The sequence below is a fragment of the Mobula birostris genome, chromosome 12, assembly GCF_030028105.1.
Source record: "Mobula birostris isolate sMobBir1 chromosome 12, sMobBir1.hap1, whole genome shotgun sequence".
NCBI lineage: Eukaryota > Metazoa > Chordata > Chondrichthyes > Myliobatiformes > Myliobatidae > Mobula > Mobula birostris.
Window position 1 is genome coordinate 22,211,776 of NC_092381.1, and position 26,666 is coordinate 22,238,441.

A 26,666-nucleotide genomic window follows, 5' to 3' on the forward strand; every position below is an offset into this window, starting at 1 on the left:
TGAGAGTGTTCCTCTTGTCCTTACCTACCACTTCAGAGCCTCTGGATGCAAAATATCATTCTCCACATCTTCCACCATCTACAAAAGGGATCGTATCTATAAGCACATCTTTACCACCCACCCCAATTCCCTTGTCCATTCATCCCTCCCAGCACTTATCTCTACAAGTGACCCAAGTGCTACACCTACACATTCATGTCCTCCATCACCTCCATTCAGGGGCCCAAAAGTCCTTCCAGGTGAGGCAACACTTCACTTGCAAATCTGCTGGGGTTGTCTATTGTGTCCAGTGCTCCCGATGTGACCTCTACATTGGTGAGACCCTTCACAAATTGGGGGGCTGCTTTGTCAAGCCCCTTCACTCCACCCACCAAAAGCAGAACCCCCTGATGACCAAACATTTTAATTCTATTTCCCATTCCTGTTCCAATATAGGGCCATAAGGAGGTCACCCTCAGGGTGGAGGAGTATATACCGTCCACATAGCCTCCAACCTGATGGCATGAATATAGATTTCTCCTTCTGGTAAAAAAAAATTTCCTACCCCTCCCCTCTTCTTCTATTCCTCACTCTGGCCCTTTACTTCTCACCTGCCAATCACTCCCTCCAGTGCTCCTCCTCCTTTCCTTTCTCCTGCAGTCCACTCTCCTCACCTCAGATTCCTTCTCCAGCCCTCTGCCTTCCCCATCCACTTGGCTTCACCTATCACCTTCTAAACCAGCCTCCTCTCCTTTTCATTCTAGCATCTGCCCCCTTCCTTTTCAGTGTGAAGGAGGGTCTCAGCCCGAAACATTCATTTTCATAGAAGCTGCCTGACCTGCTGAGTTCCTCCAACATTTTGCGTGTTGTCTGGATCTCCAGCATCTGCAGACTTTGTGTTTATAATTTCTAGCATTCCCAGATACCTTATATTGATCCAAATTCCAAATATAAATACATTCAAAAACACTATGCTACATAGTTGATGAACACTGTACAATCGAGATTATAATTCTACAAAATTAAACTGCACATCAGCCAGCACATGGTCTGCATCCTTCTATTTCCTGCCAATTCATGTGCTTGTTAAATACCTCAAACATAGTATCTCATCTGCTTCCAAGTCAAGTCAAGTCACCTTTCAATGTCATTTCAACCATAACTGCTAGTACAGAACATAGTAAAAATGAGACAACGTTTTCCAGGACCATGGCGCTACATGAAACAATACAAAAACTACACTGAACTACGTAAGAACAAAGACAAAAACTACACGAGACTACAGACCTATCCAAAACTGCATAAAGTGCACAAAACAGTGCAGGCACTACAATAAATAATAATAAATAATAAACAAGACAGTAGGCACAGTAGAGGGTATAGTAGGTTGGTGTCAAGCCAGGCTCCGGGTATTGAGGAGTCTGATGACTTGGGGGAAGAAACTATTACATAGGCTGGTCGTGAGAGCCCGAATGCTTTGGTGCCTTTTTCCAGATGGCAGGAGGGAGAAGAGTTTGTATGAGGGGTGCGTGGGGTCCTTCATAATGCTGTTTGCTTTGCGGATGCAGCGTGTGGTGTAAATGTCTGTGATGGCGGGAAGAGAGACCCCGATGATCTTCTCAGCTGACCTCACTATCCGCTGCAGGGTCTTGTGATCCAAGATGGTGCAATTTCTGAACCAGGCCGTGATGCAGCTGCTCAGGATGCTCTCAATACAACCTCTGCAGAATATGGTGAGGATGGTGGGGTGGGAGATGGACTTTTCTCAGCCTTCACAAAAAGCAAAGAAAGCCCAGCAGCATCCCTACTATGGAGCTGCTGTTGAGGGACCACGTGAGATTCTCCGTCAGGTGAACACCAAGAAATCTGTGCTCTTAACGATCTCTATGAAGGAGTCGTCGATGTTCAGCGGAGAGTGGTCGCTCCGTGTCCTCCTGAAGTCAACAACCATCTCTTTTGTTTTGTTCACATTCAGAGTCAGGTTGTTGGCTCTGCACCAGTCCATTAGCCGCTGTACCTCCTCTCTGTATGCTGACTCATCGTTCTTGCTGATGAGACCCACCACAGTCGTGTCATCTGCGAACTTGTTGATGTGGTTCGAGCTGTGTGTTGCAGCACAGTCGTGGGTCAGCAGAGTGAACAGCAGTGGACTGAGCACACAGGCCTGGGGGGCCCCCATGCTCAGTGTGATGGTGTTGGAGATGCTGCTCCCAATCCGGACTGACTGAGGTCTCCCAGTCAGGAAGTCTAGGATCCAGTTGCAGAGGGAGGTGTTCAGGCCCAGTAGGCTCATCTTTCCAATCAGTTTCTGAGGAATGATTGTGTTGAATGCTGAACTGAAGTCTATGAACAGCATTCAAACATACATGTCTTCATCGTGATTCAGGCACCTATCAATGTGTAATAATAAAATTTGCCATCATGATTCAGACACCTATCAATGTGTAATAATAAAATTTGCATGTTAAAATCTTGTTTAAACTTTGTTCTTCTTGCCTTAAAGCCATGCCATCTAGTAGTTGACATTTCACAATGAAATTGACTATCCACTCTAGCTATGCCTCTCATTGTTTTATATACTTCTATCAGATCACTCCTCAACCTCCAATGCTCCAGAGCAAACAATCCAAGTTTGTCCAATTGGCAAACCTTTTCTGCACAACTATTGCTGCCAGAATTTCACGTGGTGACGAGGAGGCATACATGAGCAATATAGATCCAACTGTCCTGCACTCAATGTCAGAAAGACCATGGTATTAACTGTGAACTTCAGGAAGAGGATGTCAACACAACAAACACCAGTCCTCACTGACGGATGAGCACTGGAAAGGGTGAGCAGTTTCAAATTCCTGGGTGTCAACATCTCTGAAGATCAATCTTGGGTCCAACTTATTGATGTCATTACAAAGGCGGCACAACAGTGGCTATATTTCATGAAGAGTTTGCAATGGTCCCCAGCTGATCATCCTGTAGCTCAGCGGTTCCCAACCACCAGGCCGCGGACCGGTACCGGGCCGCAAGGCATGCGCTACCGGGCCGTGAGGAAACCATATGATTTGGCGATAGGAGTCAGCTGCACCTTTCCACATTCCCTGTCACGCCCACTGTTGAGCCATTACGCACGCGAGGTCATTACCCGCGCGTCATCCATGTCAGCGCGGGAAGGAGATCAACTCCTCAAGGTTGCAAGTGACGGCGGGCTGAAAAGTATGTTTGACATACCATCTCTGCCGGCATTCCGGATCAAAGTCAAGGCTAAATATCCTGAGATAGGAAAGCACTGAAAATGTTGCTTCCATTTCCAACATATCTCTGCAACGAATGCAACGAAAACTAAATTGCAGAATAGACTGGACATAAGGAACCCCCTTCGAGTATCGCTGTCTCCCATCATCCCTCGATAGGACCGCCTTGTTGCAGGAAAACAAGCCCAGGGCTCCCACTGATTCAGCAATATTGGTGTGTTGCAATGATTTTATATTTTCATACGAGGAAAATATGCACTATGTGTTTGATATCCAAACGTTACTTAAAATGTTATGATGCTATTATAAGTGACTTACATAACCATGTAACAATTACGGCATGGAAACAGGCGATCTCGCCCCTTCTAGTCCGTGCCGAACGCTACTCTCACTTAGTCCCATCGACCTGCACTCAGCCCATAACCCTCCATTCCTTTCCTGTCCATATACCCATCCAATTTTTCTTTAAATGATAATATCGAACCTGCCTCTACCACTTCTACCGGAAGTTCGTTCAACACTTCAAGCTCCCCTGTCCTCCCCTTCTAATTGTCTTATCACTATATCCATGCGAGGAAAATATGCGCTATGTGTTTAATATTAAATTCGTTAGATAAACCCTTTTAGAAACGAAATTGAGTGTATTAGCCACTTATCACCTATATTCCGGTCGTGATTAACACACCCCCGCCGCCGCCAACAGAATCGGCAAAAACAATTTTTAAGAAGTCGGCACATAAACGCATATGCAAGTTACGCATGCACACTGGTGCCCGCGCAAGGCTTCATGGTCATTGTAGTCTTTCTCGGGGTAAACCCAACGTATTTGACTGCTACTCTTGTACGTTGGCAACCCTTAACCCCCCCCCCCCCCCGGTCGGCCGGTCCGCAAGGATATTGTCAATATGAAACCAGTCCGCAGTACGAAAAAGGTTGGGGACCCCTGCTGTAGCTAACCTAACAGCACTGTTGGAGGTGCAGCAGGCAGCAATGCCACAACATCTTCCTGTAAATCTCATTGAGGAGACTTGGTATGTCACACAAAGACTCTCCACAAATGTGTATAGATGTACTGTGGGAAGTATTCCAACTGGTTGCACCACTGTCTAGTATGGAGGTGCCACTGCACTGGATTAGAAAAAGCCGCAAAATGTGTAAACTCCATCAGTTCCATCATGGGCACTAGCCTCCCCAATACAGACAATACCTTCAAAAGGCAATGCTTCAAGAAGGCTGCATCCATCACCCAAGACATGTCCTCTTCTCATTGCTATCATCAAGGAGGTGCAAAAGCCTAAAGGCACAAATTCAGGACATTTCACGAACAGCTTCTTCCCCTCTACCATCAGATTTCTGAGTGGACAACAATCCCATGAACAATACCTCACTTTTTTTTGCAATGTTTACTCAATTTTTTATTATAAAGTTTTATTGTAATTTATAGCTTTATAAAAATGATTATGTATTGCAGTGTACTGCTACCACAAAACAACAATTTTCATAACATTTGTTGGTGATATTAAACAATTCTGATTCTGTAAAGCTTCCACATCCTTTAACTAATGCAATGACCTTAACTTTACACAATACAACAAATGCAGCCTAACCAAAGTTTTCTACAGGTGCAGCAAAACTTCACAACTTTTTATATTCAACACCTTGACATATCATACACCTTCTTTATCACCTTCAACTTGTATTGCCAGTTTCAAGGAACTATGGACTTGTACATCAATTCCTATTTACATCTATGATTGCATCAGTCCACTGTGTACTATATAGTTTCTTTTAACTTGCTCTCCCAGAATGCAACACCTCATTTATGCAGACTGAACTCCATCTGCCATTTCTCTGCCCAAATTCCAACTGGTCTATACCTTGACAACCTTCCTCACTATCCACAATTTTGCCAATCTTTGTAGCACACTATCTTGTGTAATTTTAGAATTTTTAAACTTTTTTTGTGAAAATTCATTTATTGAATCTAAGGTGAGGACTGAACTTGGGTCAGTGGAGCTGAGGCAGCTGCGCGATGTTACATCACTATCACCCTCTATTATGATGCTGAGACAAAAAGAAACAACTTAATATTCAATGTAAATGAGCAATATCTGTACAAGTAGGTTACTTGCATTCTGAGCACAGAACTGGAAATGTTAACAGAAAATAAACAAGGCCTCAAGGAAAAAAAGGAATTAAGTTTTAACACTATTAAATCCACAGAACAGACATCCAAAATAGAAAATAGTTGAGTAATACAGTATCTCAAATGTTGCATTAAGCTGAAGATTAAGGATAAATGAGTGGAAATGATCAAATCATTATGAATATTATAACCCTGACTTGCTGGGAACAAATCAGCCCTGTACTGCCCATTAGCTTTATGCCAACCAAAACCAAAATGCCAGCAGCTTGTTACTTTGTCAGGACTAAAAACAGGAAGTGGTGGAAATACTCAGCACATCTCAAAGTGTTCTGTGGAGAGGGGAAAAAATAGCTAACCTTTCTTGTCAACAATACTCCAGTTGTGAAGGGTTATCATTTTGAAAAATCAATGTTTCCATCTCCGTAGTGTGCCTGACCAGCTGAGTATTTCCTGCATTGCTTTTACTCCAGTTTTCCAACATCTGGAAGCATCTGATTTTCAATTTGCATTACTTTGTCAAGCTGAATTAACTAAAATCCAACAGGTGATAAATCGTTGTTCAGATACAATTCAAACTCTGATTAAAAGTACATTCACAGAACAAATAGGTTGACTGAAGGAATGAGGAATGAATGGTAAGAGCCACTCCCATAACCATGGATCCTCTCACTATCACTCCTGTTCATACTTGTTGATGTTTTTAAAGAATTCTATTAACTGAATGCCACAATTAACAACACAAAAAGAAAGTTTAACACTGCATACAGCCTTCTTCATTAAAATAACAGTGATTTACACCGCCCAGCAAGTTGTAAAGATAGGGAGGGGGTAGAAATGTTTGTTTTCTGTCTGGTAACGGGTAAAATCACTCAAAGTTTAGATTTGAATGACTAATAAGTACCCTCCAGAGGTGGTGAGTGGGTTATTTGTCACAGGTGTTAAGAGAGGAATACGCCTTGAGTTCGGACTGGCTTCAAGTCTGCATGACTAACTATAGACTGAAATATAGCTCAGGCTCTCTTGCAGAACTGGTAATAATATTCCATGTCCAGGCTATTTCAGCTTTCCATAGTATTTTTTTCCCCGTATCTTAATGATCCAAATTGGAGCTCAGTCACTAAGTCTGAGCCGATGAGCCCTGAAGAAAAGGTAATGCAATCTGGACTTAGAGATAACCTTATCATTGCTTTGTGAATGTGCTTAATCATGCATTCTTTGAAGCACTGAATCATAGAAACCTTCCAGCCCACCTCATCCACACTGCCCGAGACTAATCCATCTGTATATACCATTTCATTGCTTTCCCATCCAAGTACCTGTAAAAAGCTTTTTAAATATCACATTTGCCTCTACTGCTCTGACAGCTCACCCCAAATATTAACCATCCACCAAGTGAAATATTTATCTCCCATGACTTATTTTAAAATCGGCCCCTTAAACCCAAATCCCCTATATCTAGACTCCTCTGCCCTGGGGAAAAAATATAACCCTTATAATTTTGTAAATGTCTAAGGTCACACATCAGCCTCCTCTATTCCAGTGAGAATAAACACAGGTCTTACCTTCTCACTACTGTACAGCGATCATTTCCAGGCAACATCCTGGTGAATTTCTCGCTCTCTCTCTCTTGCTACTACATCCATCCTGATGTGATGACCAGAACAGTACAAGATACTCCAAATGCAGTCTATCTAATGTTTTGACTAACTTCCTATTGGTACATGACTTCCCAACCATTACATGCAATACCTTAGCCCAGGGGTCCCCAACCTTTTTTGCAAAGGGGGGAGTAGGATTGCCAACAGACAAGAGTAGCAGTCAAATACAAACAACAGGAATTCTGCAGATGCTGGAAATTCAAGCAACACACATCAAAGTTGCTGGTGAACGCAGCAGGATGGTCAAATACGTTGTGTTTACCCCAAGAAGGACTACAATGACCATGAAACCTTGCGTGGGCAACAGTGCACATGCATGTATGTGCTGATTTTTTCCTACAAATCGTTTCTGGCAATTTTGTTCGGGGGGGGGGGGGGTGTTAATCACGACCGGAATATAGGTGATAAGTGGTTAATACACTCAATTTCGTTTCTAAAAGTGTTTATCTAATGAATTTAATATTAAACACACAGCGCATATTTTCCTCGCATGAATATGGTGATAAGTCAATTATCAGGGGAGCTTGAAGTAAGTGTTGAACGAACCTCCAGTAGAAGTGGCAGAGGCAGGTTCGATATTATTGATTAAAGAAAAATTGGATAGGTATATGGACAGGAGAGGAATGGAGGGTTATGTGCTGAGTGCAGGTCGGTGGGACTAGGTGACAGTGGCGTTCGGCACGAACTAGAAGGGCAGAGATGTCCTGTTTCTGTGCTGTAATTATTATGTTTATATAAGTCACTTATAAGTCAATAACATCACAAATTTTAAGTAACGTTTTTGGATATTAAACATACAGCCATATTTTCCCCGTATGAACATATAAAATCATTGCAACACACCAACATCGGTGAATCAGTGGGAGCCCTGGGCTTGTTTCCCTGCAACAAGACGGTGCTATCGAGGGGTGACGGGAGACAGCGATCCTCGAAGGGGGTTCCTTATGTCCAGTCTATTCTGCAGTTTAGTGTTCGTTGCATTCATTGCAGAGATATCTTGGAAATGGAAGCAACGTTTTCAGTGCTTTCGTGGTTATCTCAGGATATTTAGCCTTGACTTTGATCCAGAATGCCGGCAGACAGGTTATGTCAAACATACTTTTCAGCCTGCCATCATTTGCAAGCTTGAGGAGTTGATCTCCTTCCCGTGCTGGCATGGATAACCCGTGCGTAATGACCTCGCGCGCGTTCACATTCAACAGTGGGCATGAGGAAAGGTGCAGCTGACTCATATCGCCAAATCACATCGTTTCCTCGCAGCTCAGTAGCACATGCTTTGCGGCCCGGTACCGGTCCGCAGCCCAGTGGTTGGGGACCGCTGCCTTAGCCTATGAAGTCAAGCATACTAATTTAATTGCTCCACCACTACCCTATCCACCTGTGTGCCAATTTCAACAAGCTACAGACTTGCATCCCTTAAGACATCAACAATCCTGAGAACCCTGCCATACACTTTATATATCCTACCAGAATTTGACTTTGCAAAGTGCATTAGTTCACATCTGTTTGGATCAATTTCCATCTGCTAATGCTCCACCCAACATTCCACCTGATCCATGTCTCATTATGTCCTCAGACTACTATCTACAACTACACCAATTTATATGTTGTCTACAAACATAGTTATACCTCCTACATTTTCAAAGTCATTTATATACATGAGGAACAAGAAAAAAAATGGCTTAGCACCTACCCCTATGGGACATGTTAAATTTCCAGAAAGTAAAACCTACCCACCACTATCCACTGCTTCTCATCACCTGTTCTGGATCTAGTCCACCAAAACACCTCAGGTTCCTTTTGTCTTAGTTCAAGTATCATTGTTCATTATCGTGACCTAAAATACACTGCAGCTGACCAAGTACATTTCAAAGTTCAAAGAAAATTCATTATCAAAGTACATATGTCACCATATACTACCCTGAGATTCATTTCCTTGTGAGTATTCACACTAAGTACAAAGAAACACAATAGAATCAATGAAACACCGCACAGAAAAATGGACAAATGGACAATTTCAAGAGTTGTACCTCTTGATAATAAATGGACCTTTGAACAAACAACAAATGTGCAAAGAACAAAATGAGCAAATACGAAAAGAAAAACAAAATAACAAATAAATAAATATTGAGAACATGAGTTGTACAATCCTTAGAAGTAAGTCCAAAGGTTGTGAAATCAGTTCAGTTTTGGGATGTGTAAAGTTACCCACTCTGGTTCAAAAGCCTGATGGTTGAGGTAATGTGAACCTGATGGTGTGGGACTTCAGGGTCCTGGAATTCCTTCCAGTGAGAAGAGAGTAGGACCTGGATGGTGGGGGTCCTTGATGATGCGCTCAATGGCGGGGAGAGCTTTTCGTAGGCCTTCTGTCTTAAGTGTATGTACAATTGTAAATAAGAAAGACGCCAATTCAAAAAGAGCGATGTCCAAGAAACGTCACTTTGATAATGATCAAATTTGTTTTATATAACTTGGATTACAGATGAGTCAATTTGCTCCCTGTTCAATTTCTACCATGTTCACATTAATGAGCAGATAGGGGCTCTGTTTAGCAACTTTACCAAAATAAAGTATTTCCACCATGGAAATTTTAATACTCCCCTTTATTGTGATTCCTCCTTCCATTCACAACCACTTGAACAAAGGTCATATTTAAATGTAACAGTGATCCCCTCTATAGTCAAATACCTAGCCAACACTGTACATTAAATGAATATACATGTAAAGATTGATCACCTCGGCAAGGTAGCAAAGGCTGACACCAAAGGCTCTAAGTAAATGTCAATCATTTCAAAGAAAGCAAACCTGCCAGAAAATCTGTTGTCCTACAATAACTTCCAGTGAAAATAAATGATAGAAACCACAATCATCTATTGCAATTTAGATTGGAATGTGTTTTTAATATTTTCTTGCAAAATTTCATCAAGCATATAAATGTTTCAGTAAGAGTTCTATTATTAAAATTCTGATTGCAGCCGGATTACTAGGAAAGGGCATCCAGATCTTGTCTGCTTCCCCAAGAGGAGAGTGGAGATCTTGAGTTATCCTCTAAGATTCTCTCAAATCTCTCTCATGATGACACTGAAGTTTTTTTTGAAAATGGCCTTTGTATCAATGGATAAAAGAGTTTAAAGCCAAAAAAGTAAAACTGCCTGAACAGTTAACATCAGTGTTAATTTTAATTTTACTAAATCAAAAAACAGTTTCACTATAAACCATATTTCAAAGGTAATGTTAGTGAGAAACAGTTCTGAAGTGGGTGGAAGAAAGGTGTTGCAAAAACTTTCAAGAATGAGTTCTAGCAGCTGCAGATTTGTCAGATGCGACCTCCTCACATCTAACCCCTGCATGATTTTTCACCAATTCGTTTTCCTTACCTTCATTCAAGTTTTGATGCTGCCAGTATATTCACATGGAACATTTACCCATCCCCCACTTCCTCCAGCAACTCAGCAACCATCTAAACTCAAAGGAGACAGTGCTCACAGTGACACACAGCACTGATAAAATATTGCCAGTCTAGCAGAACTGAACAATCCTGCATACCCTTCCTTTGTAAAGTTTTGATGAAGGTCTTTACAATATGCTATCCTGTACAGATCCTAAATTAAACAGGAAATTAAGAAACACATACAAAGTGCTCGATGAGCTCAGCAGGTCAGGCATCGTGTATGGAAGGAAATGAGCAGCTGACATTTTAGCACATTGCTAGTGAAGGGTCTTGGCCCAAAACACTAACTGTTCATTTCCTTTCATAGATGCTGCCTGACCTGCTGAATTCCTCAAAGAATTTTGTCTGCGTTGCTCAAAATTTCCAGCATCTCCAGAATTTCTTGTTCAAAGTGAATTTATTATCAAAGTACATACATGTCACCATATACAACCCTGAGATTTATTTTCATGCAGGCATACACAGAAAGTCCAAGAATCACAATAGAATCAATGAAAAACCACACCCAACAGGAGAGACAAACAACCAATGTGTAAAAGATAACAAACCATGCAAATACAAAAAAAAAATAACTCTCGAAAACATGAGATGAAGAGACTTTGAAAGTGAGTTCAAACGTTGTGGGAATAGTTCAGTGATGGGACAAGTGAGGTTAACTCCTCTGGTTCCAGAACCTGATGGTTGAGGTGTAATAACTGCTCCTGAACCTAGTGGTATGGGTCCTTAGGCTCCTGTACCTCCTTCCTGATGGCAGCAGTGAGAAGAAAGTATGGCCTCAATGGTGAGGGTCCTCAATGATGGATGCTGCTTTTCTGTGACAGAGCTCTAAGCTGACGTGCATGGGAGGGCTTTACCTTTGATGGACTGGGCCATATACACTACTTTTTGCTAGTTTTTCTGTTCAAGGGCACTGGTGTTTGTCAGAGTTTTAGATGTCATGCCAAATCTTCGTAAACTTCCAAGGAAATAGAGCCACTGCCATGCTTTCTTTGTAATTGCATTTATCTGGTAGGCCCATATAGGTCTTCTAAAATAACACCAAGGAATTTAATCACCTGTCCAGCTCTTGGCTCCATCCCTCCCCCTCCTGTCTTCTCCTATCATTTTGGATCTCCCCCTCCCCCTCTCAAATCTCTTACTAACTCTTCCTTCAGTTAGTCCTGACGAAGGGTCTCGGCCTGAAACGTGGACTGTACCTCTTCCTAGAGATGCTGCCTGGCCTGCTGCGTTCACCAGCAACTTTGATGTGTGTTCCAAGGAATTTAAAGTTGCTGACGCTTTTCATTTCTGCCCCCACCCCTCGGTAAGAACTAGCTCATGGACCTCTGGTTACCTCCTCCTGAAGTTAATAATCAACTCCTTAGTCTTGCTGATATTGAGTGAGGTGTGCCTCCATAGACAGAGAATTGGCTGAGTTCATCCTGCATGCATTGTCATTGTTACTAGAACAGTTGCCGTGTGATGATGAGATCCACAGGGATACATTTTGGGCAGATTGTGGTACACCCACCCTCTGTCTCACATTCCTATTTCCAATATTCCCAGTCATTTGTAATCCCAACAGTTTTACTAACTTTTCATGATTTTATATGATCTGTTGCACCAGGGCCTTCTTTCTACATGAGGCATAGTGGGCTGCCAGCAGCACCCTGTAACTACAGGTTTCTAATAGTGAGGCATGGTGCAGGTTTTAGAAATAAATCTTGAAAAAAAACAAGGTGGACAGTGTAACGGGCCGCAAAGTTCTCTGATTTCAACTTGCTGCACCCCCTACTCCTTTTTAACTCTGAATAGCTTAAGAGGGACAACGTAGCAGTTAGCAAAATGGCTTACAGTTCCAGTGACCTAGGTTCAATTCCTGGCACTATCCGTAAGGAATATGTACCTTCTCCTCGTGATCATGTGGGTTTTTCCCCACATTCCAAAGACGTGCAGGTTAGGGTTAGTAAGTCATGCTGTGTTGGCACCAGAAACATGTAGACACTTGGGGACTGCCTCCAGCAGCTCCTTGGACTGTGTTAGTCATTGACACAAACAAACTATTTCATTGCACAGTATGCTTTGAAGTATGTGACAAATAGAGCTAATCTTTATCTTTATATCTTTTTTATCTGATCACGTAATGCTCGTCAGCTTTCTGAATTCTTAATTTGAGCTTTCCCTATAAACATGGATGTAATATACTGTACCTTCATACACGATCAGAGGGAACCCAAACTGGAAAAATGCCCAATGAGCCAAAACACTTCACTGTTTTACCCCATTCATCAATGGACATGATCTGAACTAAGGCCATTTAAATGTATTATGTCACACAAGTTGTCATGACTAGAACAAGTGATACTTAGAACCACTGGGGAACAGTCAAATTTCCCTTCCCCTCCCGATACCTGATTGCCAGCCATGAAGTGCTTAAAACACAAAAGAATGGTGTTTGTGACATGCTGAACTTCAATGTTAACAAAAAATCCAGACTTAGCATCAAGTGGTTTAACGATAGGCACATTTAAAACTTATTACCAACTAGTAATTCCCCTGGAACAATCAAAAGGGAACTGAAGATCCTCAAAATCATTGCCTAGAGAATGTAAATGAGTACAAGTATGCATTTCTATTGTTGTGGTGTACTTCTGAAACATACCAGCATTGTATTGAGAGCCAACAGTGAATTACGTGTAATTCAGTCACTGCAATATATTTACCTTGCCCCTCCGGGAAATTACCGAACTGAAAGGGAGGAACATACTAGAGTCATGATGCTTAAATCACACTGAAATTCCACAGAACTCATTCTTGCTGTCGTGGTACAGTCCTATAAAGGACTTGCTCCCTTACGTCATGGTTGTTGGGAGATTAATACAAGCAGGGGCAGGTTTCACTTCAATGTCCCAGTTCCGCAGAGTGGATAGTTTCAGCACAGTTGTTACATCACAGCTCCAGCAACTCACGTTCAGTTTCTAACCTCTTAAGCTATGTGGAGTTTGCACACTCTGCCTGTGACTACATGGGTTTGCTTCCTTATTAGAAGGATGTGCAGACTGAGAGGTTAATTGGTCGATGTAAATTGCCCCAGTATGCAGGTAGGTGAATGTAAGAATATGGGGAAATGGATGACAGAATAAAATGAACGAATGCTTGACTGACTGCATGGAACCATTGGGCTGAATGGCCTGTTTCCTTGCTTTATGTCTTGACATTTTTATCAATTCAAGAAACAACCAATTCTGGAAAAAAAATCTGATACTTACATAGAACATAGAATAGTACAGCACAGTACAGGCCCTTCGGCCCACAATGTTGTGCCGACCCTCAAACCCTGCCTCCCATATAAGCCCCCACCTTAGATTCCTCCATATACCTGTCTATACATATCAGTTGGAACAGAATTTACAAACTGAGTGAATTAATTTGGAAAACTCAACTAATTAACTATGCGCAACACTCTCATGGTTGACCATGCTAAAGAACAATCCCCTCTGAATTTCACTCATCTGGCAATCTAATGAGACTCAGCTGACTCAGCTAATGAGACTCACTGCAGGGAAAAAGAACTAAGACACAGCTTTCTTAAAAGTGAGAAGTGATACTGAAATATGCTCATATTCAAGCCAAAAATGAGAACTCTCTAAACAAGAGGTGGAATTTTAGACTACAAGATATAGGAGCAGAAGTAGGCCACTCCGCCCATCGAGTCTGCTCTGCCATTCAATCATGGGCCGATCAAATTCTTCCAGTTATCCCCACTCCCCTGCCTTCTCCCCATACCTTTTGATGCCCCAGCTAACCAAGAACCTATCTATCTCTGCCTTAAATACACCCAATGACTTGGCCTCCACAGCTGGTTGTGGCAACATATTCCACAGATTTACCACCCTCTGACTAAAGTAATTTCTCCACACCTCTGTTCTAAACGGACGCCCTTCAATCCTGAAGTTGTACACTCTTGTCCCAGACTTCCCTAACATGGGAAAAAACTTTGCCATATCTAATCTGTTCAGGCCTTTTAACATTCCAAATGTTTCTATGAGATCCCCCTCATTCTCCTGAACTCCAGGGAATACAGCCCAACGTTCCTCATACGGTAACCCTTTCATTCCTGGAATCATTCTCGTGAATCTTCTCTGAACCCTCACCAATGTCAGTATATCCTTTCTAAAATAAGGAGCCCAAAATTGTACACAATGCTCCAAGTGTGGTCTCACAAGTGCCTTATAGAGCCTCAACATCACATCCCTGCTCTTATATTCCATACCTCTAAAAATGAATGCCAACATTGCATTCGCCTTCTTCACAACTGACTCAACCTGGAGATTAACCTTTAGGGTATCCTGTACAAGGACTCTCAAGTCCCTTTGCATCTCTGCATTTTGAATTCTCTCCCCATCCAAATAATAATCTACCCGTTTATTTCTTCCAAAGTGCATGACCACACACTTTCCAACATTGTACTTCATTTGACACTTCTTTGCCCATTCTCCTAAACTATCTAAGTCTATCTGCAGGCTCCGTTTCCTCAACACTACCTGCTCCTCCACCTACCTTTGTATCATCGCCAAACTTAACCACAAATCCATTAATCCCATAGTCCAAATCATTAACATACATCATTAAAGCAGCTGTTCCAACACCGGCTCCTGTGGAACTCCACTGGTAACCGGCAGCCTTTATTCTCACTGTTTTCTGCCAATCAGCCAATGCTCCACCCACACTAGTAACTTCCCTGTAATTCCATGAGCTCTTAATCTTGCTAAACAGCCTCATGTGCAGCACCTTGTCAAAGGCCTTTTGAAAATCCAAGTACACCACATCTACTACATCTCCTTTGTCTACCCTGCTTGTAATTTCCTCAAAAAATTGGAGTAGGTTAGTCAGGCAGGACTTTTCTTTCAGGAAACCATGCTGGCTTTGGCCTATTTTGTCATGTGCCTCCAGGTACTCCGTAATCTCATCCCTAACAATCGATTCCAACAACTTCCCAACCATTAATGTCAGGCTAACAGGTCTATAGTTTCCTTTCTGCTGCCTTCCACCCTTCTTAAATAACAGAGTAGCACTTGCAATTTTCCAGTCATCTGGTACAATGCCAGAATCCATCGATTCTTGAAAGATCATTGTTAATGCCTCCGCAAGCTCTCCAGCTACTTCCTTCAGAACCCCAGGGTGCATTCCTTCAGGTCCAGGAGATTTATCCACCCTCAGACCATTAAGTTTCCTGAACACCTTCTTCGTCATGATTTTCACTGCACATACTTCACTTCCCTGACACTCTTGAACGTCCGGTATACTGCAGACGTTTTCCACTGTGAACACTGATGCAAAATATGCATTCAGTTCCTCTGCGTCTCTCATTACAATATCTCTAGTGTCATTTTCTATTAGTCCTACATCTACCCTCAACTTTTTATCCCTTATATACTTAAAAAAGCTTTTAGTATCTTCTTCGATATTAGTTGCCAGCTTCCTTTCATAATTCATCTTTTCCTTCCTAATGAACTTCTTCCTTTCCTTCTGCAAGTTTTTTTTTTTAAAGCTTCCCGATCCTTTATCTTCCCAATGGCTTCAACTTCCTTGTATACCCTCTCTTTTGCTTTTACTTTGGCTCTGACTTCACTTGTCAGCCACGGTAGTGTCCTTCTTCCATTCGAAAATGTCTTCTTATTTGAACTAAACTGCTTGGTTCCCACTAGGAAAAACAAATACCAAAAATGGTGGCTGCATCTGGATATCCTAATTAACTAAATTCAAGGAACTATAATAACCCATAAACAACAGGAATTCTGCAGATGCTGGAAATTCAAGCAACACACATCAAAGTTGCTGGTGAACGCAGCAGGCCAGGCAGCATCTCTAGGAAGAGGTACAGTCGACGTTTCAGGCCGAGACCCTTCGTCAGGACTAACTGAAGGAAGAGTTACCCAACGAAGGGTCTCGGCCTGAAACGTCGACTGTACCTCTTCCTAGAGATGCTGCCTGGCCTGCTGCGTTCACCAGCAACTTTGATGTGTGTTGCTATAATAATCCATAATGAATAAGGCAATCTAAAGAACGAGCCAAATCACAGACAATAGTTACAAATGTAGGAACAGTCCTGACATGATGGAAAATTAAATGAGTAAGATATCCAAGAAAATATTCCCAAATGTTGAAGTATCTGGTGACAGTTAAGAAGAAACCCATAAAATCCAGGAAACTAATGTTCAGTAAGATATGACAGAAATATTCACATAAAAATGACATACCATTCAAGAATAAAACGCACCACAGAAACACAGCAAAAATTGACACTGTGATAAGTCTCACAAAATAACTTCAACTTTCTGAAAAGGCTAAATTTGCCATTACTCACAATCTGGCCCTGGTCCTGTTCTCCCATGATACTCTGAAACAGCTTTCCAGTCCCTCTGGTAGTTTAATTCCAAGAGGAGGATCGGCTGTGAAACATCAATTTCCCAAATTTCAGGTGGCATTAAGTGAGGTTTTAAATTATTCAGTGGAAAGAATACTGTTTGAGTAGGTCTCACCAGCAGGATGCCTAAAAAGAATCAAATGTTACAATGTGATGACCAAGATAGCCCGAAAAGAAATTATGCAGTGCAACAAAATGTTTTAAATTACAGCATAATCAATTAATATACTTCTTCAGACTATTGATTAGTTAGAAGCTCAGTAGAGAAAACTAGGCGTAGTTAAATTAGTACAGGAGGAAGTTCCTCAAGGGAAAATGTTAACTGCTTCCCTTCCCCATGAATACTGTATGGGATGAACTTCGTCAGTTATTCTTGTTTTTCCTCACCCTTTCAGCATCTATTTTACTTCTCTTTTATAAGAAAGTGTTGGAAATACTCAGCATATCTACAAAGCAGTTTCAGGCTTTTAACCTTTTGTCAAAACTCACTTGTATTAATATCTGAATTTTCTGTCTTTAATTTAAGATTTCCAGCACATGCACTATTTGCAATTCCGATGGGAAAATCATTTGAACATTAAATACAGGTTACCTTCTGCACTGGAACTAATCAGAAGAGACACATTGAACAAATTCTCCTAAGGATCCCTTGGTCTGTGCCCAGTATCAGTGATGACAAGAATGTCATTCATCACTAAGCGAAACATAACATCTATGTCTCAACTGCAGTTAACAGGCCCTTAATTCTAGTTACCATACTTCTTCTATAATCGGAACTTAAGAACGAAATAGAAGTAGCCATTCCATGCTTCTCCACTGTTCAGTAAGATGTCTGATCTTCCTCCTTGAACTCCACTTTTCTGTACTCACTCCATAGACTTCATTTCACTCTGAATCAAAAAAAAATATTGGATGTAGGACAGACAACAGCTGAACTTTCATACCTCTGTTTGACAGAGTTTTCAAAAAATTCACTACCCTCGGTGGATTCTAGACAATTAACAAGGAGGGGACATCTGCTCTGCATCAGTCCTATCAATACCATATCATTTAGAGTTTAACTGAGATTCTTGCAAACTCTACAGAGCAGAGACCAAGTCCATTTACCCTCTTCCTCTGTCCAGTATCACTTGTCACCTTTTACCTTCACCATAGTTCACCAAGCTTCAGCTTAAATAGATCTTCTTCAATTACACTACTGTGCAAGTCTCAAGCACCCTAGATTTTTTAAAATAAATTTTGTTAAAGATGTTTATTTTTTGCCTTCTATAATAATGTTAGCAGAAAAGAGCAAATTTTAGATTTCCAAACATTCATTCTCCCCAAAAAAAACTTTTTTTTATTTCATTAAAGAAAGTAACATTAAGTAATAGACGACATTTCAAATAAAAACTCGATTACTTTGTAGGTATATATTTTAGCCCAGTGTATGATTAAACAAAGATCAAAAACAAATGTTAATGATCAATGACATATCAAGTTGAATGAACTAAACTGATTAACTATAACAGAAACAGGTGGAGAAGGGATCAAACCGGGCTAAGGACAACCAAACTGAAAAGTGAAGATGTGGCAGATGTAAGTTTAACCTTCAAATCATCAATTCTTACAGCATAGCAAGAGTGAGCATAGCAACAAGACACAAGGCGGTCATCCTGCTCTGCAAGGTCTCTCCCAAGCAAAAATTTCACCACAGACAGGAGTTTCAAGACCAAGCTGTCCAAGCTTTTTTGAAGAAGCACAAAGAAATGGGCAAGGTTGAGGACCAGAATTGCAGTTGTCCGCCACAGAAACTGACTGCAGCAATCAAGAGATCCATCATACTGACGTCCCTTCTAAAATAGTATTCCAGCACTATCAGCTCCAAACTTATAGAAACCAATGGAACACAAGTACATCCCTCTACAGTCCAGAGAAGTCTTGTCAGAAGTGGTCTTCATGGAAGAGATGCCGCTAAAAATCCACTTCGCCAAAGTGGAAACAAAGCCAAGAGACTCGTCAAAACACAAAAACACAAGGACTAGGGTGCTGAACAATGGCAGAAAGTGCTCTGGACTGACAAGTCAAAATTTGAAATGTTTTGCTCAAACAGGAGGCAGTTTGTCTGTAGAAAGGATGGACAGCACTATATGGATGAATGTCTCCAGCCAACAGAGAAGCACAGCGGAAGTCCCTTGCAGGTTTGGGGCTGCAGCATTACTGCAAATGGAGTTGGCGATCTGGTCAGAATTAATGGAATCCTTAATGCTGAGAAGTACAGATTCTCATCCATCATGCAATACCATCAGAGAGGTGTCTGATTGGTCCCCACTTCATTCTGCAACTGGACAATGACCCCAAACACACAGCCAAGGCCATAAAGTACTCCCTTCAGCGAGAAGAGCTGCAAAGACATCTGCAACAGATAGTACGGACTCCAGAGTCCCGATCTCAAAATCATCGAGGCTGACTAGGACTACCTGGAGAGGCAGAAGCAAGCAAGACAGCCAAAGTCTTCAGAAGAACTATGGCAAGTTCTCCAAAATGCTTGGAACAACCTAACAGCCAATTTCCTTATAAGATTGCTTGACAGTGTACCAAAGAGAACCGACGCAGTTTTAAAAGCAAAGGGTAGTCACACCAAATAGTGATTTGGTTTAGTTTTGTTTTTACTGTTTACTGCTCTTACAGTAAATTTTTGATATTTAGAAACTTTTCATTTTATTATTGTGAAAACATCTTGGCTTTATGATTTTTTTTACGTTTCTAAGACAATTGCACAGTTCTGTATCTACAAGGTGATGTCACCAAACATATCTTCTCTTCTTCCTCCTCTCACTTTTCAGTACTCTAAATGAAGTACCGGTTCACTTTTCCACCCCCAACATCACATGTTCCCATTGCCACCTATCCATATAACTGTGGAAGATGCACCATCTCGTTTTACCTCCAACCTTACCACACTTCAACACTAAACATTCCTTCTAGTTCACACAGCAATTTAGAAGTACTGCTTTAACTTAAGAACAGATATTCCCTGATTTTAACTAGTTATCCTTTTATATTAATGTTTAACAGAGATTGGAACTCTGCTTCCCAAAATATCTCCATTCAATCTGAAGGCATTTGTCACTTAATTTCCCTGTCCCTCTCACATCTCCATCCTCAGCCTGCACAGTTCAAGGTGGAGAAATAGCACCTCATCTTTTGATTTAGTATCTTTCAGCATCGTGAAATATGAAGCTGACTTTGATAATATCAGGTAATTCTGCTGTTCAGGTAGTGAATCCGCAGAATTCATTGGGTATATTTAAAGCAGAGGTTGATAGGTTCTTGATTGGTAAGGGCATCAGGGGTGACAGGGAGAAGGCAAGAGAATGGAGTTCAGAGGAAAAATAAATCAGTCACGATGGAATGGTGGAGCCGAATCCACTGGCCGAATGGCATAATTCTGCTATGTCTTATGTTCCCATTTACAGCACCTACTCAAGACCCTTTTCTTGTGTCTCACTGCCATCTGTTTTTATCCCTTTGGTTTGTTAATTTCTGCTGTATAGCAGTCTCCAGCCCTTTTGCTTTTATTTTACATCTTAAAACTTGTTTTTCTCTAATTTATTTCCACTGATGAAAAAAAAAATCATTGACTTGAAATATATTTGTGCATTTCTGGGTAAACACAATAGCATTAGAGCACCAGCAATCACTGAGCGGGGCTCAAATCTCACTGCTTTCTGTAAGATGTACATTCTCCCAATGACTTCTGGGTGCTCCAGTTTCCTCCTACATTCCGAAGACATACAAGGTGAGCGAGTCGTGGGCATACCATGTTGGTGACACCTGCGGGCTGTCCAACGCAATCCTCAAAGATTTGATTTGACATAAACAAAACATTTCACTGTATGTTTCGATGTACATGTGGCAAATATAATCTCTCTTCCTTTAACTTAAACAGGGAACTTAAGCTGATCAGCACGATATAATCAATGTAACTAAACTGAAGGTGATTAATCGGCTGCTCAAAATGTCTGTCAACACTGAGCAACAGCTTCAAGAATAACAACACAAGAGATTCTGCACCTGCAAAAAATCCAGAGTAACACACACAAAATGAGGAACTCAGCAGGTCAGGCAGCATCTATGGAAAGGAATAAACAGTCGGTGTTTTGGGCCGAGTTCTGATGAATACGTTGACTGTTTATCCCTTTCCACAGATGTTGCCTGACCTACTGAGCTCCTCCAGCAAACAAGAGGAAACCTGCAGATGCCGGAAATTCAAGCAACACACAGAAAATGCTGGTGGAACGCATTTGGTATGTGTTATTCAAGAATACAATCATTCATGTTATTAACTAGATTAATCACTATTAGTGAATCCAGATGTAATGAGAATAAACTTAAATCAAAATTACAAATACAGTACTCTACTTACACTTTGGGACTTCACAGCTGGTTTAGTGAGTCACTAAACAAACCCACTTGTCAAAGGGATCATTTGCATACAAAGAGCAAACTTCTCCATTCCCTGGCCACATCAAGAACACTAGCCGTAATTATAACACAAGGAAGGAAATGGGAAAGGTAATAGTATTACGACCAATCACACTGAAAATTCATGTTTATACATTGAAAATCAAAGTGGAAAGTAAATAGACATGCTTTAATAATATGTAACAACTTTAATTCATATCTTTTTTAATAGGAAAATATTTGATTTTCTATACAAGACAAATAATAACAACCCTTTCCAGTTTACATACCAAATAAAAAGATCAACTGTAATGTTCATTGGCTGCCCACCTCAAAACACACAGAATAATAATCAAGCAAATCTCAGTCAGCCACCGAAGCTCAAATATTCAAGTATCAGACTCAGTATCTCAGCTTTTCAAAATCATTGACTCCAGCCAGTTGTTCCAAATTATTATGTTCAATCAACATGTTTGTCACTATAAAATTAACAATTGTGTGATTGACATTAAACTCTTCCTTCCTTAATGGGAAAAGAGCAAATTGGAACATTTGATTTCTCTTTATCATTAAATCCAAAAGTTTTAGTCGGATAACTTTATTCTCTTCTGGTTGCTATCAGAGTACAGGAGCCTGAAAGCACACACTCAACAATTCAGGAACAGCTTCTTCACCTCATGGATGTGTGCTTAACCCACTGTTCCAGTCTCTCTCTATAGCCATGACCGTGTTGCTAGGCACAGCACAAATGCCACCTAAAAATCGCTGATGATACAACCACTGTTGGGAGATTTTCAGATGGTAACAAGAGGGTGTACAGGAGTGAGCCACAGCAACAATTTTGCACTCATGTCAGTAAGACTAAAGAACTGACTGTGGTCTTGAGAAAGGGTAAGATGAAGAAACACACACACCAGTCCTCAGAGGGATCAGAAGTGGAAGAGTGTGCAATTTCATGTTCCTGGGTGTCAATATCTCAGAGGATCTAACCTGGACCCAGCATATCAATGCAGCCAACAGCAGCTATATTTCATTAGGAGTTGGAGGAAATTTGCTATGTCAACTGAAACACTCCGAAGCTTCTATAGATATACTGTGGACAGCATTCTAACTGGTCGCATCACCATGTGGTATGGGGGGGGGGGGGTTGAAGGGCTACTAGATTAGATTATGAGGACACTCAGTCCTCATCTATTGTCATTTAGAAATGCATGCATTAAGAAATGATACAATGTTCCTCCAGAGTGATATCACAAAAAAAAACAGGACAAACCAAAGACTAACACTGACAAGACCACATAATTATAATATATAGTTACAGCAGTGCAAAGCAATACCATAATTTGATAAACAGCAGACCACGGGCACGGTAAAAAAAAAGTCTCAAAGTTCCGATGGACTCCCGATAGTCCTGATAGTAGGCAGCAGAAGGGAGAAACTCTCCCTGCCATAAACCTCCAGGCGCCGACAACTGCCGATGCATTGGAAGCACCCGACTACAACCGACTGAGTCCATCGAAAACTTTGAGCTTCCGACCAGCCCCTCTGATACAGCCTCCCGAGCACCATCCTCTGCCGAGCGTTTCGACCCCGCCCTGGCTGCCGAGCAACAAGCCTCAGGGCCTTCTCCTCCGGAGATTCTGGATTACACAGCAACAGCGGCAGCGAAGAAGGCATTTCAGAAGTTTCTCCAGTCAATACTATCATGGGCACTAGCCTCCATAGTATCCAGGACATCTTAAAGGAGTGGTGCCTCAAAAAGGCGGCATATATCATTAAGGACCCCCATCACCCATGTCATGCCTTGTTCTCATTGCTACCACCAGGAACGAGGAACAGAAGCGTGAAGTCACACACACAATGATTCAGGAACAGCTTCTTCCCCCCTGCCATCTGATTTCTGAATGGACATTGAAATCATGAGCACTACCAAATTATTTTTTATTTCCATTTTTGTACTACTTATTTAATTTAACTATTTAATGTACACACACTTAATGTCATTCATGTTTTTCCTAATATGTTCCAAACTACTGCTGACACATAACAAATATCACAACGTATACCAGTGATATTAAACTTGATTCTGATTTATATTTCACTAATTGTCAAGTCAGTGTCATTGAGTTCCCCAACATTTTTCTGCTTATACTGACCACTTTTCATTTCAGAAAAATCAGGCACCTCGAATCATAATGTGAGTTCTATAATTGACCTCAGTGTCCTAAACAGGTAAGGTTTCAAGAAACAGAGCACAGGAATGGGCTGAAAGTTCCTTGTGCAGTAGTGTTTACAGAAACTCATTGTCCAACTGGGCACATTGTAAAAGAATTACTGTACTAACTTACTGACAGCACAAAGAGCACGGTTTGAAAATATCAGTCTAGGAATTGTTTAGTAATGGTTTAGTACTGCAAAAACATTCAAACAAGTGATAGGCGAAGGAGTGCACAGGATGGTAGGAGGAAATAACATCACCACCAATTCCAAATTAGACTAACGTTTAGTAGTGAGATGAAATGGCATTACGCCAAATCACTCCCTTATTCTGCACCAGTTTATTACACTAAATACATCAATCTACACCTGCTTAAAAATAAGTCCGACATATGCAGAAGAACCTGCTACAACACTGAAACAAACCACAAAACCAAGACCAGTATAAAACTGCACACACCACAAAATTTCACTTCAGTTGCTATACTGATGTGGTATTTAATACAATGTCAAGCAGGCAGCAAAACGCTGAATTCCGTTTCAACATACCAACTACAAACCAATATACTGAAATATTCAGGGGCAAAGGAAGTTTTATTAAACGATCGTTTTAAATGAGTAGCAACACACATACACTAGTTTAAATCGCCCCCTGGATTGCACTCGGGGGGGGAAAAAGCGCTGAAGAAAACGATCAAGTATAAATGACGATTTTTCACATTTCCAGGCTCAGCTTGCGAGCAAGCTGGCACAGAAGCAAGTGGGGCTGTTTAGAAATCAGGCCTGGCTGTACTACGCAGGGCACAGCAGGGACTCAAATATAAACAAATCACCCAGTACAACACTGGCCCTGCGCACCCTCACGTCCCCCAAATGCTCCCCAGGGAAAGACAGCGGCTGCCCTCCGGGTACAGAGTTAGAGCCAGTCTCGGGCCTACGGTCGACTGACTCCTTCGCCTGTCCGAGTTTTGGAAAGCCCGCTGGCCAGCAGCCCGGACTGCCGAAGCGCCAGGAGACAGCTCCCACACTTGAGTTGGGGATAGAAGGGCCGGGACTCGAGAGCGGACGCTGGCTGGCTGGCTGGCTGACTCGCTGGCTGACTGACTGGCCGGCCGGCCCACGGGGCCCCTAACCGCCCGCCCCCCCGCTGGTTAATGGTTAAACGGCCGGCCCTTACCTTGGAAGGATTGCACCCGCCACCTCTCTCGCCGTCCTTTCAAAGATTAACTTCCCATGGGCGCCGGCGAGGTGAACGGCCCACAGTTCAAGTGCGCCCTGAGGCCGGACCGCGCTCCCCGCGCACCTCCGCTGGCTCAGCCGCCCGGGATAACCCCCCCGCCCGTTGCCAAACTCGGCGGCCAGCGGGGTCGGTTGGGCGGGGCTTGGTCCAGTGACGTCACTGGGCACGCCCCTCCCCTCCCGTGTGCCGGGGTCTCGCACTCGTGGAGGTGCTGCCTGCGTGGACGGCGGCGATGCCGGGCTGGTGGAACAGGGTACGGGCGAGGAAGTGAGCAGTCCTGAGCGAGGCGGTGCAGAGTGGAGGACAGCTGCCGCTCCGTAGCTAGCGCAGCAAGTGGCAGTAAACACCGCAGTCCGGAGCAGGTGCGGTGCAGCAAGTCAAAACAGACGTCAGTCCCGAGTTAGTGAGCGAGTGCACAACGTAGTGCAATCCTGAGTCGGTGTAGTGTAAGGAGAAAACAGTTGCCAGTTTTAAGGCAGTGCATCAGGTGCAGGACATACTGCAATCCGGAAAAGGCGCAGCACAGTTAAGGGGCAAAACAGACGTCAGATGCAGAACATATTGCAGTCTTCTGCCCGGACAGTGCAGCAAGACAAGAATACACCGAGGATCTGAGTCTAGGCAACGCAGTAAGGGGCCGAACGTATCGTGGACAATGCAACAAGGAGCCAGACAAAATACTGTCCTGATCCCTGACATTGCAACAAAAGGCTGAATCAACTCTGTCTTGATTTGGGGCAATGCAGGAAGGAGGAACGGAACACGCTGCAAACGTGAACTGCTGCAGACAATAGATCAAATGTGACATAGAAACTTGCTACAGTATTTGGCATCTTATTCCAACTCTGCCGTTCAAAAAGACCATGAATGATTTTTTTTTTACTTCGGTGCCATTTTCCCGAACTAACCCCTTACATTTCCCTAGTTACAAAATGTCTTTTGATCTCAGGCACTGAACTCCTACAGCTCAAAGATTCACAGTCCAGTTGGTGGAAAAACTTTTTATGTTCTATGTTGAATGATCAACGCCATATTTTGAGGCCGTGGGCCTTCATTTCAAACGGCCTAGCTCAAGGAAACACTATTGCTGCATTTACTCTGTGACATCCCACAAGAATTTTGCACATTTCAACCAGTTCCCCTTCCTGTTTACCCTGTACACCTCAGACTTTACACGAGTCATGTCATCTGCAGAAATTCCCTGACGACTCAGCAATAGTTGGGGAGAACGGAAGGATGAATACAGGGCCCTGGTTGAGGGCTTTGTCAAATGGTGCTAACTGAACATCAGTAAGACAAAGGAGATGATGATGGACTTTAGGGAGACTAAGCCTGTACTGCTCCCTGTTACGTTTGATGGTGAGAATGTGGATGTGGTGAGGACCTACAAGTACCTTGTGAGTGCATCTAGGTGACAGACTTGAGTGGAGCACCAACACAGAGGCTGTGTACAAGAAGGTCCAGAGTTGCCTGAGGTCATTTGGAGTATACAGGCCTCTCTTTCACATGTCCTACCAGTCTGTTGTCACTAGTGATCACTAATTAGTTGTCACTAATCTTCTATGCAGTGGTGTACTGGGGCAATAGCATTGACATGGGTGATGCCAGCAGGCTCAATAAACTGATTAGAAAGTCTGGCTCTGTTATAGAAGTCAAACTGGACACACTGGAGGCTGTGGTAGAACAAAGGTCGCTACAGAATATCCTGGCAATTCTGGACAACGCTTCTCACCCTCTGCATGCCACCTCGGCTGAAAAGAGGATCACTTTTAGTAATAGACTAAAACAACTGTGCTGCTCCAAAAAGCACTATATGAGGTTATTCTTACCTTCAGCCATTAGGCTGTATAATAAGCCAAGCTATAGACGGGGAAGTGA

At 42.2% G+C, this 26,666-nt stretch overlaps 1 protein-coding gene across 6 annotated transcripts in view; it reads right to left on the reverse strand.

Annotated features, from left to right (window-relative positions):
- The window catches only part of LOC140205777 (ecotropic viral integration site 5 protein homolog), a 276,394-nt gene extending 251,356 nt beyond the window's left edge, over positions 1–25,038 (reverse strand). For 2 of the 6 annotated variants that reach the window (XM_072273436.1, XM_072273437.1), the window contains exons 1-3: positions 24,726–25,037; positions 17,640–17,775; positions 16,826–17,011 (exon numbers count right to left, since the gene is read on the reverse strand). In XM_072273436.1, the coding sequence (XP_072129537.1) occupies positions 16,826–16,852 (27 nt within the window). In that variant the 5' untranslated portion in view covers positions 16,853–17,011; positions 17,640–17,775; positions 24,726–25,037. Of the gene's footprint in view, positions 1–16,825; positions 17,012–17,639; positions 17,776–24,725 lie in introns of all 6 variants that reach the window. The other 4 variants (XM_072273434.1, XM_072273432.1, XM_072273433.1 and 1 more) reach the window with 4 other exon arrangements.
- Positions 25,039–26,666: the final 1,628 nt, after the last annotated feature.